Source organism: Tenrec ecaudatus, chromosome 4 (assembly GCF_050624435.1).
Source record: "Tenrec ecaudatus isolate mTenEca1 chromosome 4, mTenEca1.hap1, whole genome shotgun sequence".
Lineage (NCBI taxonomy): Eukaryota > Metazoa > Chordata > Mammalia > Afrosoricida > Tenrecidae > Tenrec > Tenrec ecaudatus.
The window spans coordinates 91,676,762-91,697,288 of NC_134533.1; the positions used below are offsets into that span (position 1 = coordinate 91,676,762).

The window sequence follows — 20,527 nt, forward strand, 5'->3', positions numbered from 1 at the left end:
ATATGTAGTTGTAAAGTATGTAAAAAATTCAATAATGTATAAGTGTACAACTCAATTATATTAATGTCTTGTAATAACCACTATGACCAACTTGGCAATTCTTTCATCCCACACACAAAATATATCTGTTCCAAAAAATCTCTGTTCAGGTCAAGCAAGATCACCAAGAGAAAAGGTGCGCCAGGAGGGCACATCAGCCCATCGGGAAGAGAAGCGAGTCCAAGCAACATCGACAACGTTAGTCAGGCTAAGGACAAACTATGCTCTTGCTGATATCAACAATTGTCTCTACTGATATAAACGCATGCATACTAAACACAAATGGAGAAGGCATAAATATTCCTTAAAGAATTTCAATACTGTGCGATCACGAGGTGCCAATGCAAAAAAAAATTTTTTATATATATATATATATATATACCATATTGAATGAAGGGGGAAGTGCAGAGTGGAGACCCAAGGTCCATTTGTTGCCCACTGGAGATCCCCTCATAGAGGGGTTTAGGAGAGGAGATGGGTCAGTCAGGGTGCGATGTTGTACCGATGAAGAACACAGCTTTCCCCCAGATCCTGGATGCTTCCTCCCCCCAACTACCATGATCCGAATTCTACCTTGCAGGGCTGGATAGGACAGAGGCTGTACACTGGTGCATATGAGAGTTGGAGGCACAGGGAATCCAGGGTGGACGATACCTTCAGGACCAAGGGTGTGAGGGGCGAATGCTGGGAGAGTGTAGGGTGAGTAGGTTGGAAAGGGGGAATTGATTACAAGGATCCACATGTGACCTCCTCCCTGGGAGATGGACGGCAGAGAAGGGGGTAAGGGAGACTCCGGATAGGGCAAGATATGACAAAATAATAATCTGTAAGTTATCAATGATTCATGAGGGAGGGCGAGCGGGGAGGGAGGGGAAAAATAAAAGAGGACTTGATGCAGAGGGCTTAAGTGGAGAGCAAATGCTTTGAAAATGATTAGGGCAAAGAATGTACGGATGCTCTTTATACAATTGATGTATGTATATGTATGGATTGTGATAAGAGTTGTATGAGTCCCTAATAAAATGTAAAAAAAGAAAATGAAAAAAAAGAATTTCAATATAGAAAAAAATTTGGGAAAGAGAAAATCACCATTAGAACACGACAGTAGTAAGTCCTGCCAACAAGATCCATGGCTAAATGTTCTAATTAGTGAGTGAAACTCTTAAAGAACAACAACAAAAAACCCAAAACAGTGAAAACCCCTCTTTAACTACAAATGTTCAGACACGCCTCTGTGCTTAATCTGTCTTAATTGCTGTGAGTGACTTCTAACAAATAACAAACAAAAAAACCAAACTCACTGCCCCCAAAGCAATGCTCACAGCGCCCCCTATGGGTTTCTATGGGTGTAACTGTTTACGGAAGTAGAAAGTCAGTCCAGTTTTTCTCCTTCAGAGCTGCTGGTGGTTTTGAACTGCCAACCACTGGGAGTACAGCTCCGCACATACAGCAAGAGAAAAATAGGAAGCCTCCAGGGAGACTCGTGGCAGACCCCCTCTTAACTAGGTCACGTGGACACACATGGCCAGTGATGAGCCACAATGTTATCACGTGAGGACGCTGAGAACGGCACGTCGCCCTCTTTAAACCCACAATCCCAGCGCAACCACGAGAAGACCCACCAGAAAAACGGGCACGGAGGGACACTCTACAAATTGTCTGACCATAATCTGACAAAACATATGTCAATAAGAGACCCCATCACAAAGTCAAAGGCAAAAATAAGTTTCAGGGGCTGGGGGAAACATAGGCCTGATTAATCTTATACTCCATTCCTGCAGAGCTATTTCTGACTCATACAGACCCTACCAGTACAGTGGGACAACCCATGGGGTTTCCAAGGCTGTACATCTTTACAGATAGAGAATAAGAAAACTTTTAGACATTAGACACTCACTACCATCAATTCCGACTTACAGGGACCCTACAGGGCAGAGCAGAACTACTGCTAAGGATTTCTGAGATTGTAACTCTTTATGGGAGTAGAAAGCCTCATCTCTCTCTTGGGAAGCGGCTGGTGGATTCGACCTTTACAGTTAAGTAGCCCAATTCATAGCCTACTACACCACCAAGGTAAATAAATAAACCCATTTTTTTTTAGTTAGCAAAGGATACCAGTAGAAGATACCAAAATAGCCAATAAAAATGAGATACACCCAAGATTAACTAGGAAAGGTAAATTAATACAGCAGACTTTAAAAAATAATTCACAAACGCATATAGACATACTTACTTACTAAAACCAAAGTTGACAGATTGGTCACTGAGAATCTCAAACTGCACAGGGCGATCGCCCATGCAGTATTTTCTTAGCAACTCCAGGCAGGTATGCAATGTTTTTCTTGATGGTTTATTTTCATGAAAAAGATCACCACCGAACAAAATAAAATCCACCTAGCCAACAGAAAACAGTGTAAAAATTAGTGTTTTATAGGTAAAAAATTTAAAAACATATACCGAAAGGAGAGGGAAAAAAAGATGCACAAGTCATTTATGGGACTTAAATTTTTCCATTTTAGTTTTTAATCAAAGCACGTTCTAGGGTAGTGTTTAATCTGACTCCAAATTCAGTGCCCGAGAAACCTTAAAAAACAAAGCCAGTTGCCACGGAATTGATCCTGTTCATGGCACCCCACACCTACTGCAGAACTGTGCTCCACAGGTTTTCCAGTGATTGGGGTTTCACAAGTAGATCCCAGGCCTTCTTTCCAGGGATCTTTGGGTGGGGTTGAACCTCCAGCCTTCTGGTTATTGGCAAGCATGTCAACTGTGGGCACCACCCAGAAAGTCTACTTCAAAAAAAGCCACTTTCAAATCACAACCCAGGTCCCTAACCAAGGGGACTAACCAAGGGGACCACATTTCTTTTTTATTCTTCAACTCCAACATAAACTTGGCATCCAATGTCTCACTGGATAACTACATATAGAGTGCCCGCAGGCTCTGATAGCTAAGGAAACAGCAATCAACAAAACAGATGCCTCTGCTCTCACTTAACACCAACCAAGAACAACACCTCATACTGAACGGATTCTGGAAGATAATGCTGAATAAAACAGGATCCCTATTCTAAATATGCTCTAAATTTAATGGAAGAGACAAGCTAAACACCAGTCAGCTTCTGACACACACCAGGAAGGTGGTGCGCACAAACCAGGGGCAGAGATGCCGTTGCAATGAGAGGCTGAGGATAAGATAAGCCGCACTCCCGCGTGTTTGTTGCTGTTATCCACATTGGTGGCACTAGAAAACCGAGATAAGACTGTGATGAAGAGCAGCATAGGAACAGAATCAGGAGGAGGAAGACTGCTTTTGCTGCTGCGGTTGGTGCCATCGAGTCAGTTCTGACTCACTAGCACCCAGTGTACAACAGAACAAAGTACCGCTCGCTCCCGCGCCACCCTCAGTAGTTTGAGCTCAGTGTCACAGCCTCCGTGTCAATCCATTTCCTTGAGCTTCTTCCTCTAATTTACAGCCCCTCCACTGCTCCGCTCCTGTGTCCTTTTCCAGGGACTGGTCCTTCCTTCATGTCCAAAGAATGGGAGGCACATTTTCCCCATCCTTGTTTGCAAGGAGCCTTCTGGTTGTACTTCACCAGGACAGATGTCTTTGACCTTCTGGCAGTCCACAGCAGGAATGGTATTCTTCACCAACACCACACTTCGAATGCGGCACCTGCTCTGGTCTTCTTTATGCACTGTCCAGTTTTCATAGGCACAGATGACACCACGGCTCAGGTCAGGCGCATGCTAGTCCTCGCTCTGGCATCCTCATCTTGTTAATACATCTTCTACAACAGACTTACTGAATATTAATACATCATTGATTTCTTGCCCACTGCTTCCATGGGCGATGATATGGATCCAAGTAAAGTGAAATCCTTGACAACTGCGATCTTTTCTCTATTTATTACGACGTTAAATATTGGTCTGATCTTCAGGATTTTCTTTTTCCTTACACGGCATTGCTACCAAGGGTGTGCAGCTTGAATCCAGCTCAAAAACTTAAGTGTGCAGAGAAAACACGAAGGATAGTGGACATACTCCAAGTATTACGTTCCTAATTGGACACTACTGACCTAATTTCTACCCAGCCCTTGGTGACCCGGGCCATGTGTTACAGACTACTGGGACTCTAGACATTATCCTTCATAGGTGACACCAGAAGGGTTCCGTGTGGAAACGCACAAAGTGAGCTGAGTTTTACCGCAAACTCACCTGTAGCAGATTTAAGGAACCGACATTCTCCCTTGGACTGAAGGCTGGAAGGCCCTAGCGTGAGCACCAGCAGGTGACTGCTGCCCACTGTTAGGGACTTGCCAATCATTACACTTTGACTTGGATCTCTTGCTTTAAGGTGCCCAAGGTATGATGGCCTGGGGCTGCCATGTGTTTACTCTTTTAATGCCTTCCCCGCTTTCTTATGACGTGTATTAATCTACACATGGTTCTGTTTCTGTGAAGGAATATTATTCCAAATTTGCCCTATCACCGACCCCTATTGTTCGTGTAAATGCGGCTAGTCACTTACGAGTCTAATCTGCACAAGTTAATAATTCATGTACTGCAGTGTGGAACTGACCTATACTTTTATAACTCCCTTTTCTCAACAGCATTTTAAATCCTATACCACTGGATAAATTAATGATAGTATCAATGGAATTATGTCCCCCCAGGGATGATTTATGATGTTCTCTACCATAAAATGATAATGTGTCGAAAGTGAACCAGAGACATGTACAAACCATAAATATGATTGGATTTGGCGACAACACCAGAGATAGTGTGGGAATTGCACCCGATCTGATCCCACCACACCGAGGCAAAACACTAAAGAGTGCAACAGAACAGCAAGGGAATGGAGGGAGCGGCGAGGTCCCAGGGAATGCTGAGGGTGGACTTTGGGGCCAGGGCGTGCTGTCCCAACAGACTGGACTGGTAAACACCCCTAAAGGCCAACAACCAGTCCTTGGACTAACTACAAGCTTTCCTTTCTTGTTGTGTTTTGTTTTTTGTCATTGGTCTGTTGTTGTTTTGTTGCTTGGTTTTGCTCTGTCTTGTTTTTGTGCATGTTATTATCTCCGCGGGTCTGTCTAAATAAGATAGGTTAGATGAACAATCTGGAGAAAACAATGGGACCGACAGTTCCTGGGGGCACATGGGACAGGGGGACTTGGGAGGAAATGTAGTGGTGTTAACAAACCCAGGGACAAGGGAACAAGTGATCCAAATCAGTGGTGAGGAGGGTGTGGGAGGCCAGGTTGGGCATGATCAAGGGTAATATAACCAAGAGGTATTGCTGAAACCCTGGTGGGGACTGAGCATGATAGTGGGACAGGAGGGAAGTCAAAGGAAATAGAGGAAAATGCTGGGAGGTAGAGAGCATTTATAGAGATCTAGATAAAGACATGTACATATGCAAATACATTTATGTATGAAGATGGGGAAATAGATCTATGTGCACATATTTATATGTTTAGTATTAAGGTAGCAGAAGGACATTGGGCTTCCACTCAAGTACTCCCACAATGCAAGAATACTTTCTTTTATTAAATTGGCATTCTATAATGCTCACCTTCCCGACACAACAGCTGAAGACAAAGCGGGTGAATACGCAAATATGGTGAAGAAAGCTGATGGTGCTCGGCTATCAAAAGATACAGTGTCTGGGGTCTTAAAGGCTTGAAGGTAAACAAGCGGCCATCTAGCTCAGAAGCAACAAAGCCACATGGAAGCACACCAGCCTGTGTGATAACAAGGTGCCGAATGATCAGTTATCCCACGCATCAAAGAACAAAAAATCATTATCACTGTGTGCTCATCTCCATGATACGATCGTTGAAAACAAATGGGTGCATAAGCAAATGTGGCAAAGAAAGATGATGGTGCCTGGCTATCAAAAGATATAGTGTCGGGGGTCTTAAAGGCTTGAAGGTAAATGAGCGGCCATCTAGCTCAGAAGCAACAAAGCCCACAAGGAAGAAGCACACCAGCCTGTGCGATCATGTGGTGTCCAAGGGATCAGGTATCAGGCATCATCAGAACAAAAAATCCTATCATTGTGAATGAAGGGGGAGTACAGAGTGGAGACCCAAAGCCCATTTGTAGGCCACTGGACTTCTCCTTACAGAAGGGTTTGGGGAGGAGACTAGCCAGTCAGGGTGTGATGTAGCAAAGATGAAACATACAACTTTCCTCTAGGTCCTAAATGGTTCCTCCCTCACCACTATCATGATCCGAATTCTATCTTGCAAGTCTGGCTAGACCAGAGGATGTACACTGGTAGATAGGAACTGGAAACGCAGGGAATGCAGGACAGATGATCCCCTCAGGACCAGTGGTGTGAGTGGTGATACTGGGAGGGTAGAGGGAGGGTGGGTTGGAAAGGGGGAACCAATTACAGGGATCTACATGTGACTTCCTCCCTGGGGGGTGGACAACAGAAAAGTGGGTGAAGGGAGATGTGGGACAGGGTAAGATATGACAAAATAATAATTTATAAATTATCAAGGGTGCATAAGGGAGGAGGGGAAATGGGAGGGAGGGGAAAAAATGAGGACCTAATGCTAGGGGGTTAAGTGGAGAGCAAATGTTTTGAGAATGATGAGGGCAATGAATGTACAAATGTGCTTTACATCATTGATATATGTATGGATTGTGATAAGAGTTGTATGAGCCCCTAATATAATGATTTTTAAAATGTGTTTGGGTTTTAGGCTCATGCTTAATTCTAACCTCAATCTTAATGATAAGTAGTTCTTAAGACATGGCCCTACTCGGTGTTCACCCTGATGAAGAGATCACTGAAGATATAGGTATTATATCAAAGTGTGGTAAAGAAACTAGATGGTGCCCAGCTATCAGAAATAGTGTTGGGGTCTTAAAGGCTTTTCTTCAAACAAGCAGCCATCTAATGAGGCGTCAACCAAGTTCACATGGAAGAAGCACACTAGCCTGTGTGATCCAAGAATTGCAAATAATAAAATCCAAATCCAAAGGGAGGAGTGGTATCAGTGCTTAACTTGTGAATACCAAGTTTGCAGAAGATCGTGGATGGCAGTGAAAACCCGAGATCTCTTAGCAGGGTCCCCACGTGGAGCAAGTCTCCAGCGACCATCGTCTGACCAGTCGAGGGATGTGAGTAGCCTCACTGTCAGAAAGACAGCATTGTAAAGTCCATCGAGGGCAGAGGTAGTTAATACCTTAACAATGGTTCTCCTTTTTTGAAGTTTTTAAGTTGTTTCCATTTTTAATATTTTCTACTTTTCAATTGAGATTTTTCTATGTTTTGTCTAATCATTGCTTTGGGGGTTTGTTTACTTCCTGGTTTTGTTTTGTGTGGTTTTCTGTATATGAAACCCAGGGTAGGTGGATCTACGGAGACAGTAACTGGATTAATAATGACTTAGGAGCATAGGGGGGGGGGGGGTTGGAGGGAAATGAGGAACTAGTAAGGAAATGTTATGAAACTGAGTGTGGTGGTGACTGCACAAACAATCTTTTTGAATGATTAAACTGACAATGTGACATACAGGCCCATAGAACTACTTTAAAAAGACTTTGTGGACACAGTATATTGACTGTGAGTAGAGATGACTGGAATCTGGTAGCAACATAACGGGGACGGTTCTGTGAAGAGCGGACGGTGAAAACGGGTTACCTGTGTCCTGGTTTTGTGCATCTCTCAGGAGACAGGCTCAGACCATATGCAGGGTGTAAAGAGGACCTGCCATACACTATCGTTAGGACTTGGGAATTGTGCTCCTGAAAAGTGGCTGCACAGAGAAACTTTTCTAAACAAACCCAAGGAACAAGTGATCTCCTCGAAGGTGCTTTCTGGGTTGCTCTTCAACTAGACGGTCCTTAAAAGATCAAGGTGCAAAAGTCGCTCACGGGGAGATGGCCTGAAGGGACGGCCGAACTCCTGGACCCAGAACGCTAGCCTGTAGATGTAAATGGCTTCTCAGTCGGACATACTCCTCACTGGAGCTGAGGAGTAGGCTCTACATCAATGCCTCCGAGCACCACATCACTGGGGACTGAGTTCTCTTCTTATTCCCTTCTAAGTTGGGTCTCTTCCACGCAAACTCACTGCCACTGAGCTGGTTCCGACTCATAACGACCCTGTCGAGCAGAGTAGATCTGCTCTGGTGGGTTTCTAAGACTAACTCTTGACGGGAAGAGAAAGCCTTGTCTTTCTCTCATGGGGCAGCTAGTTATGTTAAACTGCTGACCTTGTGGTTAGCAGCCCAACCCATAACTACTATGTCTCTTCTACCACCAAGGACGGCCCTTGGGGGTAGAAGAGACATAGTAGTTATGGGTTGGGTAGACGTCCGATTTTTAACAATTTTTCCTGTGTCCTGCGGCGTTTTAAAAAAGTCCCGATTTTTGGAAAGAATACACGACAAGCTAGGGTATATGGTTTTCAGCTAACATTTGGCTATTTTGCCAGGATATGAGTTTTATCAATGGTGTCCCGCTTTACCAATGTTAAAATCTGGTCACCAAGGCCCCTCAAGATAATAATGTTTATAATGAATCACCTATGATCTTGCATTGCAGATTCCTGGGTACTGTCATATCACACATACTGGCTGCTATATAAGCTCTGAGCTGAAATGACACTCATCTTTACAACTTAATAAAACTCCACAGGATCACAATAAACAGTTCATAAAAACAAGGTTCAGTCAAAAAGTATCGCTGCTGGGGTTCCAGTTCTTACATGTATGGGTCTATCCCAAGCAAAATGTAGCGACACATGGCTCTGCAATCCGTAGATGGCTACAGACAAGCTGAGTAATTCCCTTGTCTTAGTCTCATTAGTGTACCTTCCAAAAAAGGAAGTCCAATCAACAGTGGCTTCCAAGGGGATCTGCCAGGCCGGTTAAATGCAAGGCAGAGAGAGATCGGTTAAACGATGGTGGCCATTATTTGGGGGAATTATATAGTGGGAAGCTTGGCAGATTTTCTTGAAGGGGACAGCAGTGTCCTGGGAGCTCACTGTGGAGAAATGTTAGGAACACTGACAACTGCCTTGGTGAATAAAAAGCCAGGAAGGATTTGCTTTCCATCATGACAATGCACCTGCTTGCTCTTGAGGGGTCCCAGGGGCTGGCCTCTGAGAATTCAATTGGGAAACTTCACCCCAGCACCCTACAGCCTTGATCTTATCCCTTCAGGCTTCTTTCTGTTCCCCAAACTCAACGACCTTGAAAAGGCACACCGTTTGAGTCTTTCATGGATGCCTAAACTGCTGTGGACAAAATCCAAGTCCTCTTTTGGAGAAGAAGTAGAGAGATGGAAATACCACCTTCCGAAACATAAAGACCTAAATGGAGGGCATGGCGAGGAACACTAGCTTCGTGTGTGTGTGTGTGTGTGTGTAAAATACAGGTGTTCATGGTTTCAGAGCAATGATTTCTTGATTCAGTCCTTGTAGTTGTGAATTTTAACAGGCTTCGCAATCCAATGACCTGCCTGAATTAAACGGTACAAAAGCACATGAAGTCTACTGTAGGCATCTAGTATACTGACATTTAAACAGGAAACGTGAGCACCCGAGACTTTAAAACAAACCTGTAACTTTAAGAAGGAAAGCTGATGAGTAGGGGAATGAAGTAGAAACTGCAAAAATGTACACTAAGCTCACCTCATTTTCCTGGGCAAGTCTTAAAATTTCATCAAGCGTTACAAATGTATCATTTGCTCTGACTGCATCCTTCTCCATATATCCAAGGTGAATGTCCGTTGCAACCAAGATCTTAAATGTATTTTCATCATCTCTGTATTAAAAAAAAGGGTTTCAAAATGATTCATTGAAAGGATGCCCCAGCAAATTGAGACCTACATTGCTAAGGTAAAGTCAGAGTAGTTAAAGAGCAAAACCATTTTTATAGCTTGTAAAACTTGATCTGAAAATTTACAGCGTGCAATAGGTCTGTAAGTACATAAGTTGCCTATCACTCAGTTACTCATTGGATGGCTAACTGCAAGTTCCTCAGTCTGCAACCACCAAGCGCTCTGAGGGAGAAAGAGTGGGCTTTCTATTTCGGTAAAGACTGATAGGCTCAGCAGTTCACAGGAAACAATTCTACCCAGTCCTACAGAGAAGCCAAGAGTCGGCATCACCTCAATGGCAGTGAGTCTAACTCAACACTGACACGCATCCAAAACCATTCATAGTCTCTTAATTTGTAACTGCTTCAAAATTGTGCAACCTTGCTATAACCCATTTTATACTTCCATTATGGACAAGCGTCAGAACTGGACAGAAGACAACTAGAGGCAACAATGCAGCCTGGACCTGAAGAGTTTCTTGTTCTGTTCTGCAACCGCGCCTTTGCAACCTGGGCCTGAAGAGTTTCTTGTTCTGTTCTGCAACCGGGCCTCTCTCTCAACTATTTATCATCTTTCCCTTTCCCAGAAAACAACATGGTCAATTTAAAAGCCATTTTTCTAACTTTATAAGTAGATTTTATACTAATATGCTAGTAACCTGCACTCAGGCCCTCGGAGACATTTGCTTTAAACCGCTGTCTAGACAACCATCAGTTTTCATTAATAAATTTAGCCATGTAACAACTGCTTACCATCCAATTTGAATCAAGAGGCCTGGCAGTGTGTTTCAGAGCTTGGCAGTAACTGAAACATTGGCTGGTGGAACCCACCAGCTGCTCGCTCCCCACGAGAAAGATGTGGCAGTCTGCTTCCCTGGAGACGCACAGCCTTGGAAACCCTATGGGGCAGTTCTACCCTGTCCGAGACTGTCACCTTGAGTGAGCCTAGATTGGACAGTCACGAGTTCTTAATATTCCAAGATACTTTTTGTGAGAAGCATAAATAAAAAATTAAGCTTAAAGTAACATTTAATCCTTTATAATGTGTTTGAATCTAAGATCTTATCTCAACTCCCACGTGTAAAGAGAAAGGTATAATCTCTGAAAAATAAGACTAATCCACACCCACTGTCAAATCAAATCAAGCTACAGGGCAGAGCAGAACTGCCCTTACGGTTTCCACGGCTGTGACTTTTTCCAGAAGCAAGCTGTCTTCCACATCTTTCTACCTTGGAGCAGCTAGTGGGTTGAACCCTTGCAGTTAGCAGCTCAAAGCTTAACCCACTGTGACACCAGGGCCCAATACAGAGACATGAACCGAGTTATCACACAACTAGTGATAAGTACAAGGCTAAATAAAACCCAAGGTTAAAATACAGCCTACTGCCATTGAACCACAATAGTGTGAAAAGTTTTCATGTACCGAATTCAGATCTTTTACATTAAAAAGACCTTTGCAGTAAAGAGTTCTCTTCAGAAACTCTGCAAAAACCTCAAAAATTTTATCCGGAGTCAGAATTGTACACACAGGAAGGCCAGCATTATGTTGCAGATGATGTTACCACCCATGCTTCCAAAATTCCAAGTACTTTCACATGATTTCTGTCACTTAAACCTCAAAATACTAAAGTGAGAGACAATATTATTCCATTATACAAATGAAAACATTGAGATAAGGCTCAGGGAACTGCGGGTGAGGCCAAGGTCACATGCCTTGTACTGACCAAGGTATTGGAATCAGGGCGGATGAATCCAAGTCTAAAACTTCTCCAGGAAAAGGACAGCCTTTCCATTTCCATCATACACAAATACACATTCAGTTGATTCAATACTAGAGCAGTTTATTCCTCGAAAACTCTTGCTTAAATGGAATTCCAAGGTTAATCAGACGACTTCATGATGAAAAGTTCCACATTTATGGCTTCCATTTTTAAAATGAAACTTAAAAAAATAAACTTACACACTACCCCTACCTAACCCACTACTGTTGAGTCCATTTCAGTTCGAAGAGGCCATAAAGGACAGGGCTGAACTGCTCCTTAGGGTTTCCAAAACTAAATGTTGACTGGAACTGAGAGCCTCATCTTTCCCCGAGAGGCTGCTGGGTTTCAACTGCCAAACTTGCTAATCCACTATGCTGTGCCATTGGCTCCTTTTTACCCCACGGCACTTATCAAAGTACCGCAGAACCTCAGTTGGCAACTATCCAACACCTTTCAAACACGGGATACGAATTTTCACACATTCTTAAGCATTCTTTTGGCCAACTGACACCTTGTTCATGGGCAAGTTTTTATATTGGATGGGCAATTTTATTAAAGTTTTCTCATGATGTCATAGCTAAAGCGTTCGGAAGCCTAAAGCAACAATGATTCTAGAAGGGAAAAATGCTTACAGTGCATCTGCAGGACTCATTTTTATGTTCAACCGGGTTCCTCACACACCAGGTTCCTTCTCCCGGCACCTCTGGGTCCTGTGATAAAATATCAGAAAACTTACTTTAGCTTAGACAATTTCAAAAATGGAATTATTACACTCCGAACATTAGCAACTGTATCAGAAGCAAAAGACGGCACATATTTAACCAACATGGTTTAAGTTTTACAGGGAAAAGAGTTCTTAGCAAGCGGACTGGTAATTCTGGACTAGAATCTCATTTTCTCACCTGTGCTTTTATTGCTAGGAGCTAAGAATAGACCATATCATCATCCCCAGTGCCATTCGACTCACTATTATGAATAAACTTAACTAATATCTTCCTGGCCCTTATGGCAAACTTTTAAAATGTGTGTTAAATGAATGGGCACAGGGTCACGTACAGTGCTTCTGATTTAGCACACTCACAGCTCTGCAAGTGCACAGAATCTTAAATAGTGTGCAGAAGCTACTCTGTGGCATGAATGCAGACATCTCCTTACTCGACATTAAGATTTATAAGTCATGAGGGGGTTCAGAGCAAAGAGAAGGGTCCAGGTTGAGAGCTAATGTCCACACACGGCAGAATTCAACACGTGGTCCGCACAGGAACATCCAGGCACACAGATAACAACCAGCTGCATGCCACACGGGCTGCAAGACTCCAGCAGGAAAACCAAACATGTTCAAAATAGTTGCGAAGCGGCAGTCGCCGCGAAACAACGCCTCCGCATCTCGCGTCTCCGCTTCCTTCGAGACCCCAAGCCTCAAGGTGGCCCCACGGCGAGCCTCCGTTTCCAGGCGTCAGAACTGCGGAGCCTCCCGGACCCCCGCAAGCCCGGCCCAGTCCCTGCCCTCCCCCCACCGCACCCCCAAAAGTCTGCTGCCCTCTGGGATCTTGCCCGGAAGGCTTGCAGATGAGATGGTTAAGACTCCGCATTTACCCCACACCGGCACTCTCCAGAGCGCCTCCCTCTCGGGGCGCCAGGCAGTCCTTTACCCGGGAAAAGCCGTCCAACTCCAGATAGGAAACGCCGCTCCGCCCGCCCGAGTTTGCATCTGCTGGGCGAGACACCTGAATTCGGCGCGAGAGAAACCTAACTCTTTTTCTCGCGATACCTTACTAATTACGTAAGCCTATCACGTCGTCCCAGACTCTCATAGGCTGTCGACTCAAAAAGGGGCGGGGCAATGAGCAGCGAGGCCACGCCTCCGTGCCGGAGCCAATCCTGAGCAGGCGTCAGGATGAATCCCGGAAGCGAGGTTCGCGGCGGCGATTTCTCCTCGGTGAGGTGGGTCTGCTTTCCAGTCTTCGCCCCCTTTCTGCCCTCTCGTGCAGAACTCGGACCCCAGAGAAGGCGCGCGGGTCGGTCCTAACCGAGCCCTGCTGGCCAGGCAGCAGCGTGGGCCCCAGGCAGGGCGCCAACAGCTTCTCCTCTGCTCTTTGCCGTCTCGGGGACGGCCGGCGAGTGGCACAGGCCGGGGAGAGACAGCAGCCCGTCCCTCGCCAGTGGCAGCGCTTTCCTACCCTCTCGCTTGCAGGCCTGTATGTCCCCTTCCCTGGCACAGTGGGGGCCCGGGTGGCTTAGTGGTTACACCTTGGGCTGCTAACCACAAGGTCAGCCGCGTAAAACCACCAGCCTCTCTGCGAGGGCAAAACGAGGCTTGCTACTCGCATCGTTCCAGTCTCAGAAACAACTAAGGGCGGTTTCACCCTGCCCTATAGGATCGCTTTGAGTCGGAATTGGCATTTTCCCTTCTTGTAGGTCACTGGATCCATGGGTGCAGCATATCCGTATTCTCTGCTTGAGAGCAGAAAAATAATGTTGTTGTTGTTAGGTGCCATCGGGTCGATTAAGACTCATAGATGGCCTGCGAACAGCAGAACGACACGCAGCCCGGTCCTGCACCGTCCTCACAATTTTTCGTGTTTGAGCCCATTTTGCAGTCACTATATTAATCCATCATGTAGGGCGCCTTCCTCTTTTTCACTGTCCGTCGAAGCATGATGTCCTTACCCAGCGACCGGTGGTGTGTCTTGGCAACAGGTCCAAAGTATGTAAGAAGCCGCCTCGCCATCCTTGCTTCTAAGGAGCATTCTGGCTGTACTTCTCCTGGGACAGAATTGATCTTTTGGCAGTTCGTGGCGCTTTGACTATTCTTCGCCAGCACCATGATTCAAATGCATCAGTTTTAATTCGGCCTTCCTCTCAACTTCCACATGCTTATGAGGGAACTGAAAATTCCGTGGCTTGGGTCAGGCACGCAGAAGTCTCAATAACCTCATTGATTTTCAACACCGTGAAGAGGTCATGTAAAAAACAATGTGCATGTATGCGTGCATTGTTTGAATGAGAAGATCTGACTTCATTTCCATTAAAGGGTTCTTGTTAGAGGGCAAGTTGTTTTAATCTACGGGAGCCGCAGCACCTTCATCTGTAAAATGAGGTGTATGTCCCACCCCAGTTGTAAGGAGCAGACACAAACCGTTTAGACCTCAAAATGAAGTGGGTCCTTTAAGAAACACGCCCTGTGTGTTCGTGATGGTGTAATATCAGATTAGAGTCTTGGTAGGTTTCTTTAAAACCCTGAAAACGTGAGATGCACCTCAGTTTAACTTTGGGAATGAAATCAGCTGAGGGAATTCTGTACATTGTTTTATATAGAGCTGCACATTTAAGAATGTGTAAAAAGTTTTGATTTAAGAAACACCTGGAGGACTCAAAATAGAGTTGGGAATTTGAAGAAACAGATTTTTTTTAATATCTCTTAGTTATTTTCTTTAGTTGGTTAAATTTCAATATGCTTTGTAACTTTCTGAGCTGATAGTGGCTTATAAATTACTATGACAGCCAAGGAAGAGATTAGGGAGTCCTTTGAGAAGCCAAGGAACTCGGTTAATCAGACCTTCCTGTGTGCTGCTGTGGAGGAAGCAATGCCCTGCTAACTGCAAGGTTGATGATTCCAACCTGCCAGCCACTCAGTGGGAAAAAGACGAGACTTTATGCTCCTGTAACGTAGCTCTACAGTCTCAGAAACCCTAGATAGGGTTGCTGTGGGTCACAATCAACTTAGTGGCAGTAGGTTTGGCGTTTTAAAGAGCCGTGGTGAGATGAAGTAGGTTACAGGTTGGTCCGGTACCACAAGGTCAGCAGTTCCAACTCACCAACTGTTCCACAGGAGAAAAAGTTGTTCCCTATGTTATGTATAAAGCCTCAATTACTGTTTTGTTAATTGTTTTTGTGTTTATGTTTTCAGATCTGGGTGAATAAAATAAAGTTTGCGTGACTTATTCCTAGAAGAAATGCGTTCTATTTAGGATAACAGTAAAAATGGAGAAAGACCAAGTAAATAATGATGAGCACCCTGACCCAGAGAATTCCCTGGACTTCTCTGAGCAGTTTAATCAACTGGAGTTGCTGGAAACGCACAGACACCTGATTCCTACCGGAACCCAAAGTCTCTGGGGCAGCCATTCTGAAGAGGACGAGGAGCAAGATGAAAAAACGGAAGAGTGGTATCAATTGCAAGAAAAAAAACTGGAGAACGATCCGAGTGCACTGCTGCTTTGGGCTGCTGAACAAAATCGGGTAAAAAGTTAAAGAAGGAAATAATCACATCGTAGAGGAAAGCATTGGGTTTGGAGCCAGAAGATCCACTTCTATTTGGTGTAGAACTTTGGGTAGACCTTCCCACCTCTCAATTTCTATTTTTCTCTCTTTAAGAGTGCCTATTTCAGTATGCTCTCCAAACCCTCCTTATCTGTGGAGCATACATCCCCACTCCATGGAGGCCCAAGTCACCAAACCCTATATATGAAAAATACAAGGCTTTCTTCTCCCATAAAACAAAACCAAAAGCAGTTATAGTCTTGGAAACCCATAAGAGCAGTTCTACCCTGTCCTATTGGGTCACTGTAAGTCAGAATCAACTCAATGGCAGTGAGTTGGTCTTTTTTATCCAATATGAGGGAGCTTCGAAAAACTTGTGGATTTTCCTCACAAGCTTTTTTAAACCCCCCTCATGCATATATGCCTATGATAAAATATAGTTGAGGTTAGGCACAGGAGGGATGAACAATAGCTCATCATAAACTAGAATTATACTAATATGCTGCAGTAGACGTGATATGGATGAAGAAGTGAGGCGGAGCAGGATTTTATCACACTAAGTCCTTGTCTAACATCTTGGCACTGAGCTTCACTACAGGAACTGAAAGCACAGATAAGAAAAGAGCCCAGGTTTGTAGGAATCAAGTGAGACTGTGTACCTAAAAACTTACTGAGCCAGAAAGTGCAATATTGCCTATTTTAGATAAGAGTAATTATAAAGATAGAGTGCAATCATCTAAATCGCTAAATCATCCTATCAAATCATTGAGATCACCCTGGAGCCACGTATCATTTAGTAAAGAGAGGATGGGAGCTAACATTCATTACTAATTACATGAGGTGCTTGACTACACTGTTTGATCGAATCCTCATGCAGCCCTATAACAGCTATTCTTCCTTCCCCTTTACAAATTAAGAAATGGAAATTAAGGACTCTCTTCTTGTCCGGGGTCATCCAGGTAATATTAACGTCAAAAGTCTCTTCTTCACGTGACCATTTCTACCTTAGTCTGCTAAGGTCCTCCATGCTTGTGTGATACACACATGCATTTCTGACACTTGGATAACTAGCAAGAGGACCCTGTAACCCACCCTTCGGCCATAAACCAAGATGAAAATCTCTCCCGAAAAAGCATGATTCTAAGGTCTAAATTAGAAGAAATTGAGCTCCTTAATCCCTAAGATTATTTCCTTTCACCATTATTCTGATAAAAGAAGGGTTTTTTTTAAAGTTTTTTTGCACTGAGTATTGGTATGATAATCATAATCACAGGTGAACTATAAAATGTCAGGTATAGCCTATATCGTTGACCTGAGATAAGAGGTTCTGTGCAGTAAACCTTGATCAGACCTAATATTCAGAGACATAGTCTTAGAAATGATAAACTAAGGTAAATTGACATGTTGATTCTTAAGTCAGTTGCTCTCTCCCCTGCGACCCTCCCCCCCCCCACCCTGCACCAAAGATCTAAAATTGCTTTTATTTGCAAGTCGTCTTCTAACAAGTAGCTTTTCATTGCAGCTAGTCATGTGAAGTTACCACTAGACAGCATTATCTAGCTGCCTGTTGTGGTTGAAGTGGGGTCTTGTTTGTTTTTTAAGCTGTTCTTTCTCTTCTCAGCTAACTACAGTGCAGCGACTCCTTTCCGAAAAGGCCACACGGGTGAACACGCGGGACGAAGACGAGTATACCCCACTGCACCGAGCAGCGTACAGCGGGCACCTGGACGTTGTCCGTGAGCTGGTCGCACAAGGGGCGGACGTGCACGCAGTGACTGTGGATGGCTGGACGCCGCTGCACAGTGCCTGTAAGTGGAATAACACCAGAGTGGCTTCTCTCTTGCTCCAGCACGACGCCGACATCAATGCGCAGACAAAGGGTCGCTTGACCCCCTTACATCTTGCTGCAGGGAACAGAGACAGCAAAGACACTCTGGAGCTCCTCCTGATGAACCGTTACATCAAACCCAGTCTGAGAAACAGCTTGGATGAAACTGCATTTGATATCGCCAGGAGGACCAGTACCTACCACTACCTCTTTGAAATTGTGGATGCCTGCACAAATTCCCAGCCTCAGTGTTAACACTTGTAGGCATTTCCACAAGTCTCTAGATACCAGTGCCTCCCTGTGAGATGCACACTATTCAAATGTGCCATGCAAGATTGACATCCCAAGGGTGGCACCAAAAATTCACTGGCACTCATTCCAATGCCCTTCCAACTGAACTGCCTGCCCCGGATGTCAAGAAACTTGAAAAGCGAAGAGTGAGAGGGGTATTTGGAGGGGGTTTGGCTATGTCGCTAATGATTTCTATGGCATTTGTGTGTTTTTAATCAGAAACAACTTTAACTTACCTATATTTAAACACAACAGTTTATACAGAGGAGAAAATGATATTTTTGGTGCTGATCCAAGAAAAAGGTATTTTAAATCTCCCACGTCTTGGATCTTTGGTATTTGGTAGAGTGGCATGTATTTTTATATTCCAGCGAAATCCCTATTAAACTTTTCCCTCGGTGAGTATTCCATTTTTCCTGGATGAGGTCCCTCTGCTTTTAATGTGAGATCTAAAATCCCCTGGCGCGGTGCTAACTGTGCTTTCATTTGACACCAGTAAGTTTAACATGAATGATTGGACTTACAAGTTAGAAGGCAGTTCAAGATCCCCAGAGGCAACTTTGTCTTTTAGAGCATAGACCATTTACAAGAAATACCTAGGGAGGTATTTGATCCCAACTGCTCCTTAACCCTTGAGTGTTACCCAATACCCGCTGCCACAATTCACACATACCTGTGGACCTCTACCTCACTCTTGGCAACCTAACCTCACCGTTCACCATAAAGTCAACTCCGACTCCTGGCAACTCCAGGTGTGTTCATAGACCTGCACGCCATAGGTTTCTGAGAGATGCTCTTTGGGGAAGTGGATCACCAAGCCTTCTTCCCAGTGTACCTCTCTGGGTAGACTTGTACCTCTACCCTTTCTGTTCACAGCCGAGTGTATGAGCCCTTTGAGCACCAACCAGAGTACTGCTGGTATATTGCTCCCTTGCTTTTTAGGAAAGGTCGATTTTCCTGGGTCATACAAACCATACAAAAGCAGTAACACTGCCATTGAGTCCATTTCCAACTCATAGAGACCCTGTAGCACAGAGACCTGCCCCTGTGGGTTTCTGAAACTACATCTATGGGAGTAGTAAGGCTCCCGGGGAGCAGCTGGTGGTTTTGAACTGCTGACCTTCTGGTTAGCAGCTCAGTGAATAATTCAAGCACAGTGTACCTAAGGCTTTTGTTTTGTTTTGTTTTCAAAGCATTAAATTGAAGAATAAGTCTTATTGAACAACAAAAAGGCATGAATTCTCTTACCAGTGTATACCCTCCTTAGATCCAAAAAACTCAAAACCAAACTCACTGCTATTGAGTTGATTCTTACTCATAATGACCTTTTAAGGGTAGACTAGAACTGCCCCTGTGAGTTTCCAAGACTGACTATGGGAGTAGAAAGCTTCGTCTTCTGCAGAGCAGCTGGTGACTTGAAACTGCTGGTCTTGCAGTTAGCAGCTCAGCTTATAACTCACTACACCACCAGGCTTCCTCCTTTTGATCTGTGTTGTTCTTAGGTGCCATTGAGTCGGTCCCAACCCATAGCAACCTACACACTACAGAATGAAACACTGTCTGGTCCTGTGCCATCCTGACAATTGTCCCTATGCTTGAGCCCACTACCTTGGATCCCTAGTGTATATTTATTTACCCAGTAGACATTTTAATGTTTTCTCAGTCTCTAGCAGTAGTTTCATTGACTACCTAGCCCTGTGGTTTCCAACTTCCCAGTACCAGGCCTAACACCCTAGGGGAATGAAACAAAACTGCCCTCGTTTTCAGGGAAATATTTAAGTGTCCATCAGGGTTTATCTTGAACCAGCCCATGTAGCCCAACACACACACTAATAAAGACTGATGTTCTTTGATCGAATATGTGTGTCTTTTAATTAGAACAAAACTGAATCACCTCAGGCTGAAGATTATGCATGAACTGAGCCAGTATGGTGACTCAATAAACCATCTTGAGAGAGCTTCAGTGATTGACTTGTGACCCCTTTGCTTCAGAGTATCAATATCTGTTTCTTTCACCCAAAAGAGTCAGAAGAATTGACTGCACCTATTGATGTTTTGAACCAATTGCCAAGTTGATTTCAATTCCAAGCAACCCCATACGGGAGTGTAAGAGGAGTACTCCAGAAGGTGCCACAGCTGAGTTTGCAGACCTGGCTTTCCAGGGCTTGCTTCCGAGGTGTCTGCGTGAACTTGAACCTCACACATTTTAGTTATCATTGGCTGAGTGTGTTAACCATCTACACTACTCATGGACTCCATTGGTGTTTGAAGTCCCCGGAAGCTTCCTTCTGAAACCCACCCCCCAAACTTTGAATGCTGGGAACTTAGGAAGAATGGTCTTCATCAATTGATGCTAACCAGAAATAATCATGTGAGTGAGCCACATGTAATTTTACATGTTTTCTCTTAGCCGTATTAAAACAAGAAACCTGGAATTAGTATGAATGATATACATTATTTAAGGCAAAATACTATTTCACTGTGATAAGCGTAAGAAAATTG

General features: G+C 44.2%; 2 protein-coding genes across 3 annotated transcripts in view; one reads left to right on the top strand and one right to left on the bottom strand.

The window, feature by feature from the left end:
• The window catches only part of MRE11 (MRE11 double strand break repair nuclease), a 69,181-nt gene extending 55,762 nt beyond the window's left edge, over positions 1 to 13,419 (bottom strand). Inside the window, exons 1-4 of one of the 2 annotated variants that reach the window (XM_075546465.1) lie at positions 13,296 to 13,419; positions 12,276 to 12,353; positions 9,694 to 9,826; positions 2,273 to 2,433 (exon numbers count right to left, since the gene is read on the bottom strand). In XM_075546465.1, the coding sequence (XP_075402580.1) occupies positions 2,273 to 2,433; positions 9,694 to 9,826; positions 12,276 to 12,295 (314 nt within the window). In that variant the 5' untranslated portion in view covers positions 12,296 to 12,353; positions 13,296 to 13,419. Of the gene's footprint in view, positions 1 to 2,272; positions 2,434 to 9,693; positions 9,827 to 12,275; positions 12,354 to 13,239 lie in introns of both variants that reach the window. The other variant, XM_075546466.1, reaches the window with a different exon arrangement.
• Positions 13,420 to 13,511: 92 nt separating this feature from the next.
• On the top strand, positions 13,512 to 19,883 carry ANKRD49 (ankyrin repeat domain 49). Its single transcript, XM_075546467.1, has 3 exons — positions 13,512 to 13,587; positions 15,554 to 15,885; positions 17,528 to 19,883. The coding sequence occupies exons 2-3, from the start codon at positions 15,628 to 15,630 to the stop codon at positions 17,987 to 17,989; spliced, it is 720 nt and encodes a 239-aa protein (XP_075402582.1). The 5' UTR covers positions 13,512 to 13,587; positions 15,554 to 15,627; the 3' UTR covers positions 17,990 to 19,883.
• Positions 19,884 to 20,527: the final 644 nt, after the last annotated feature.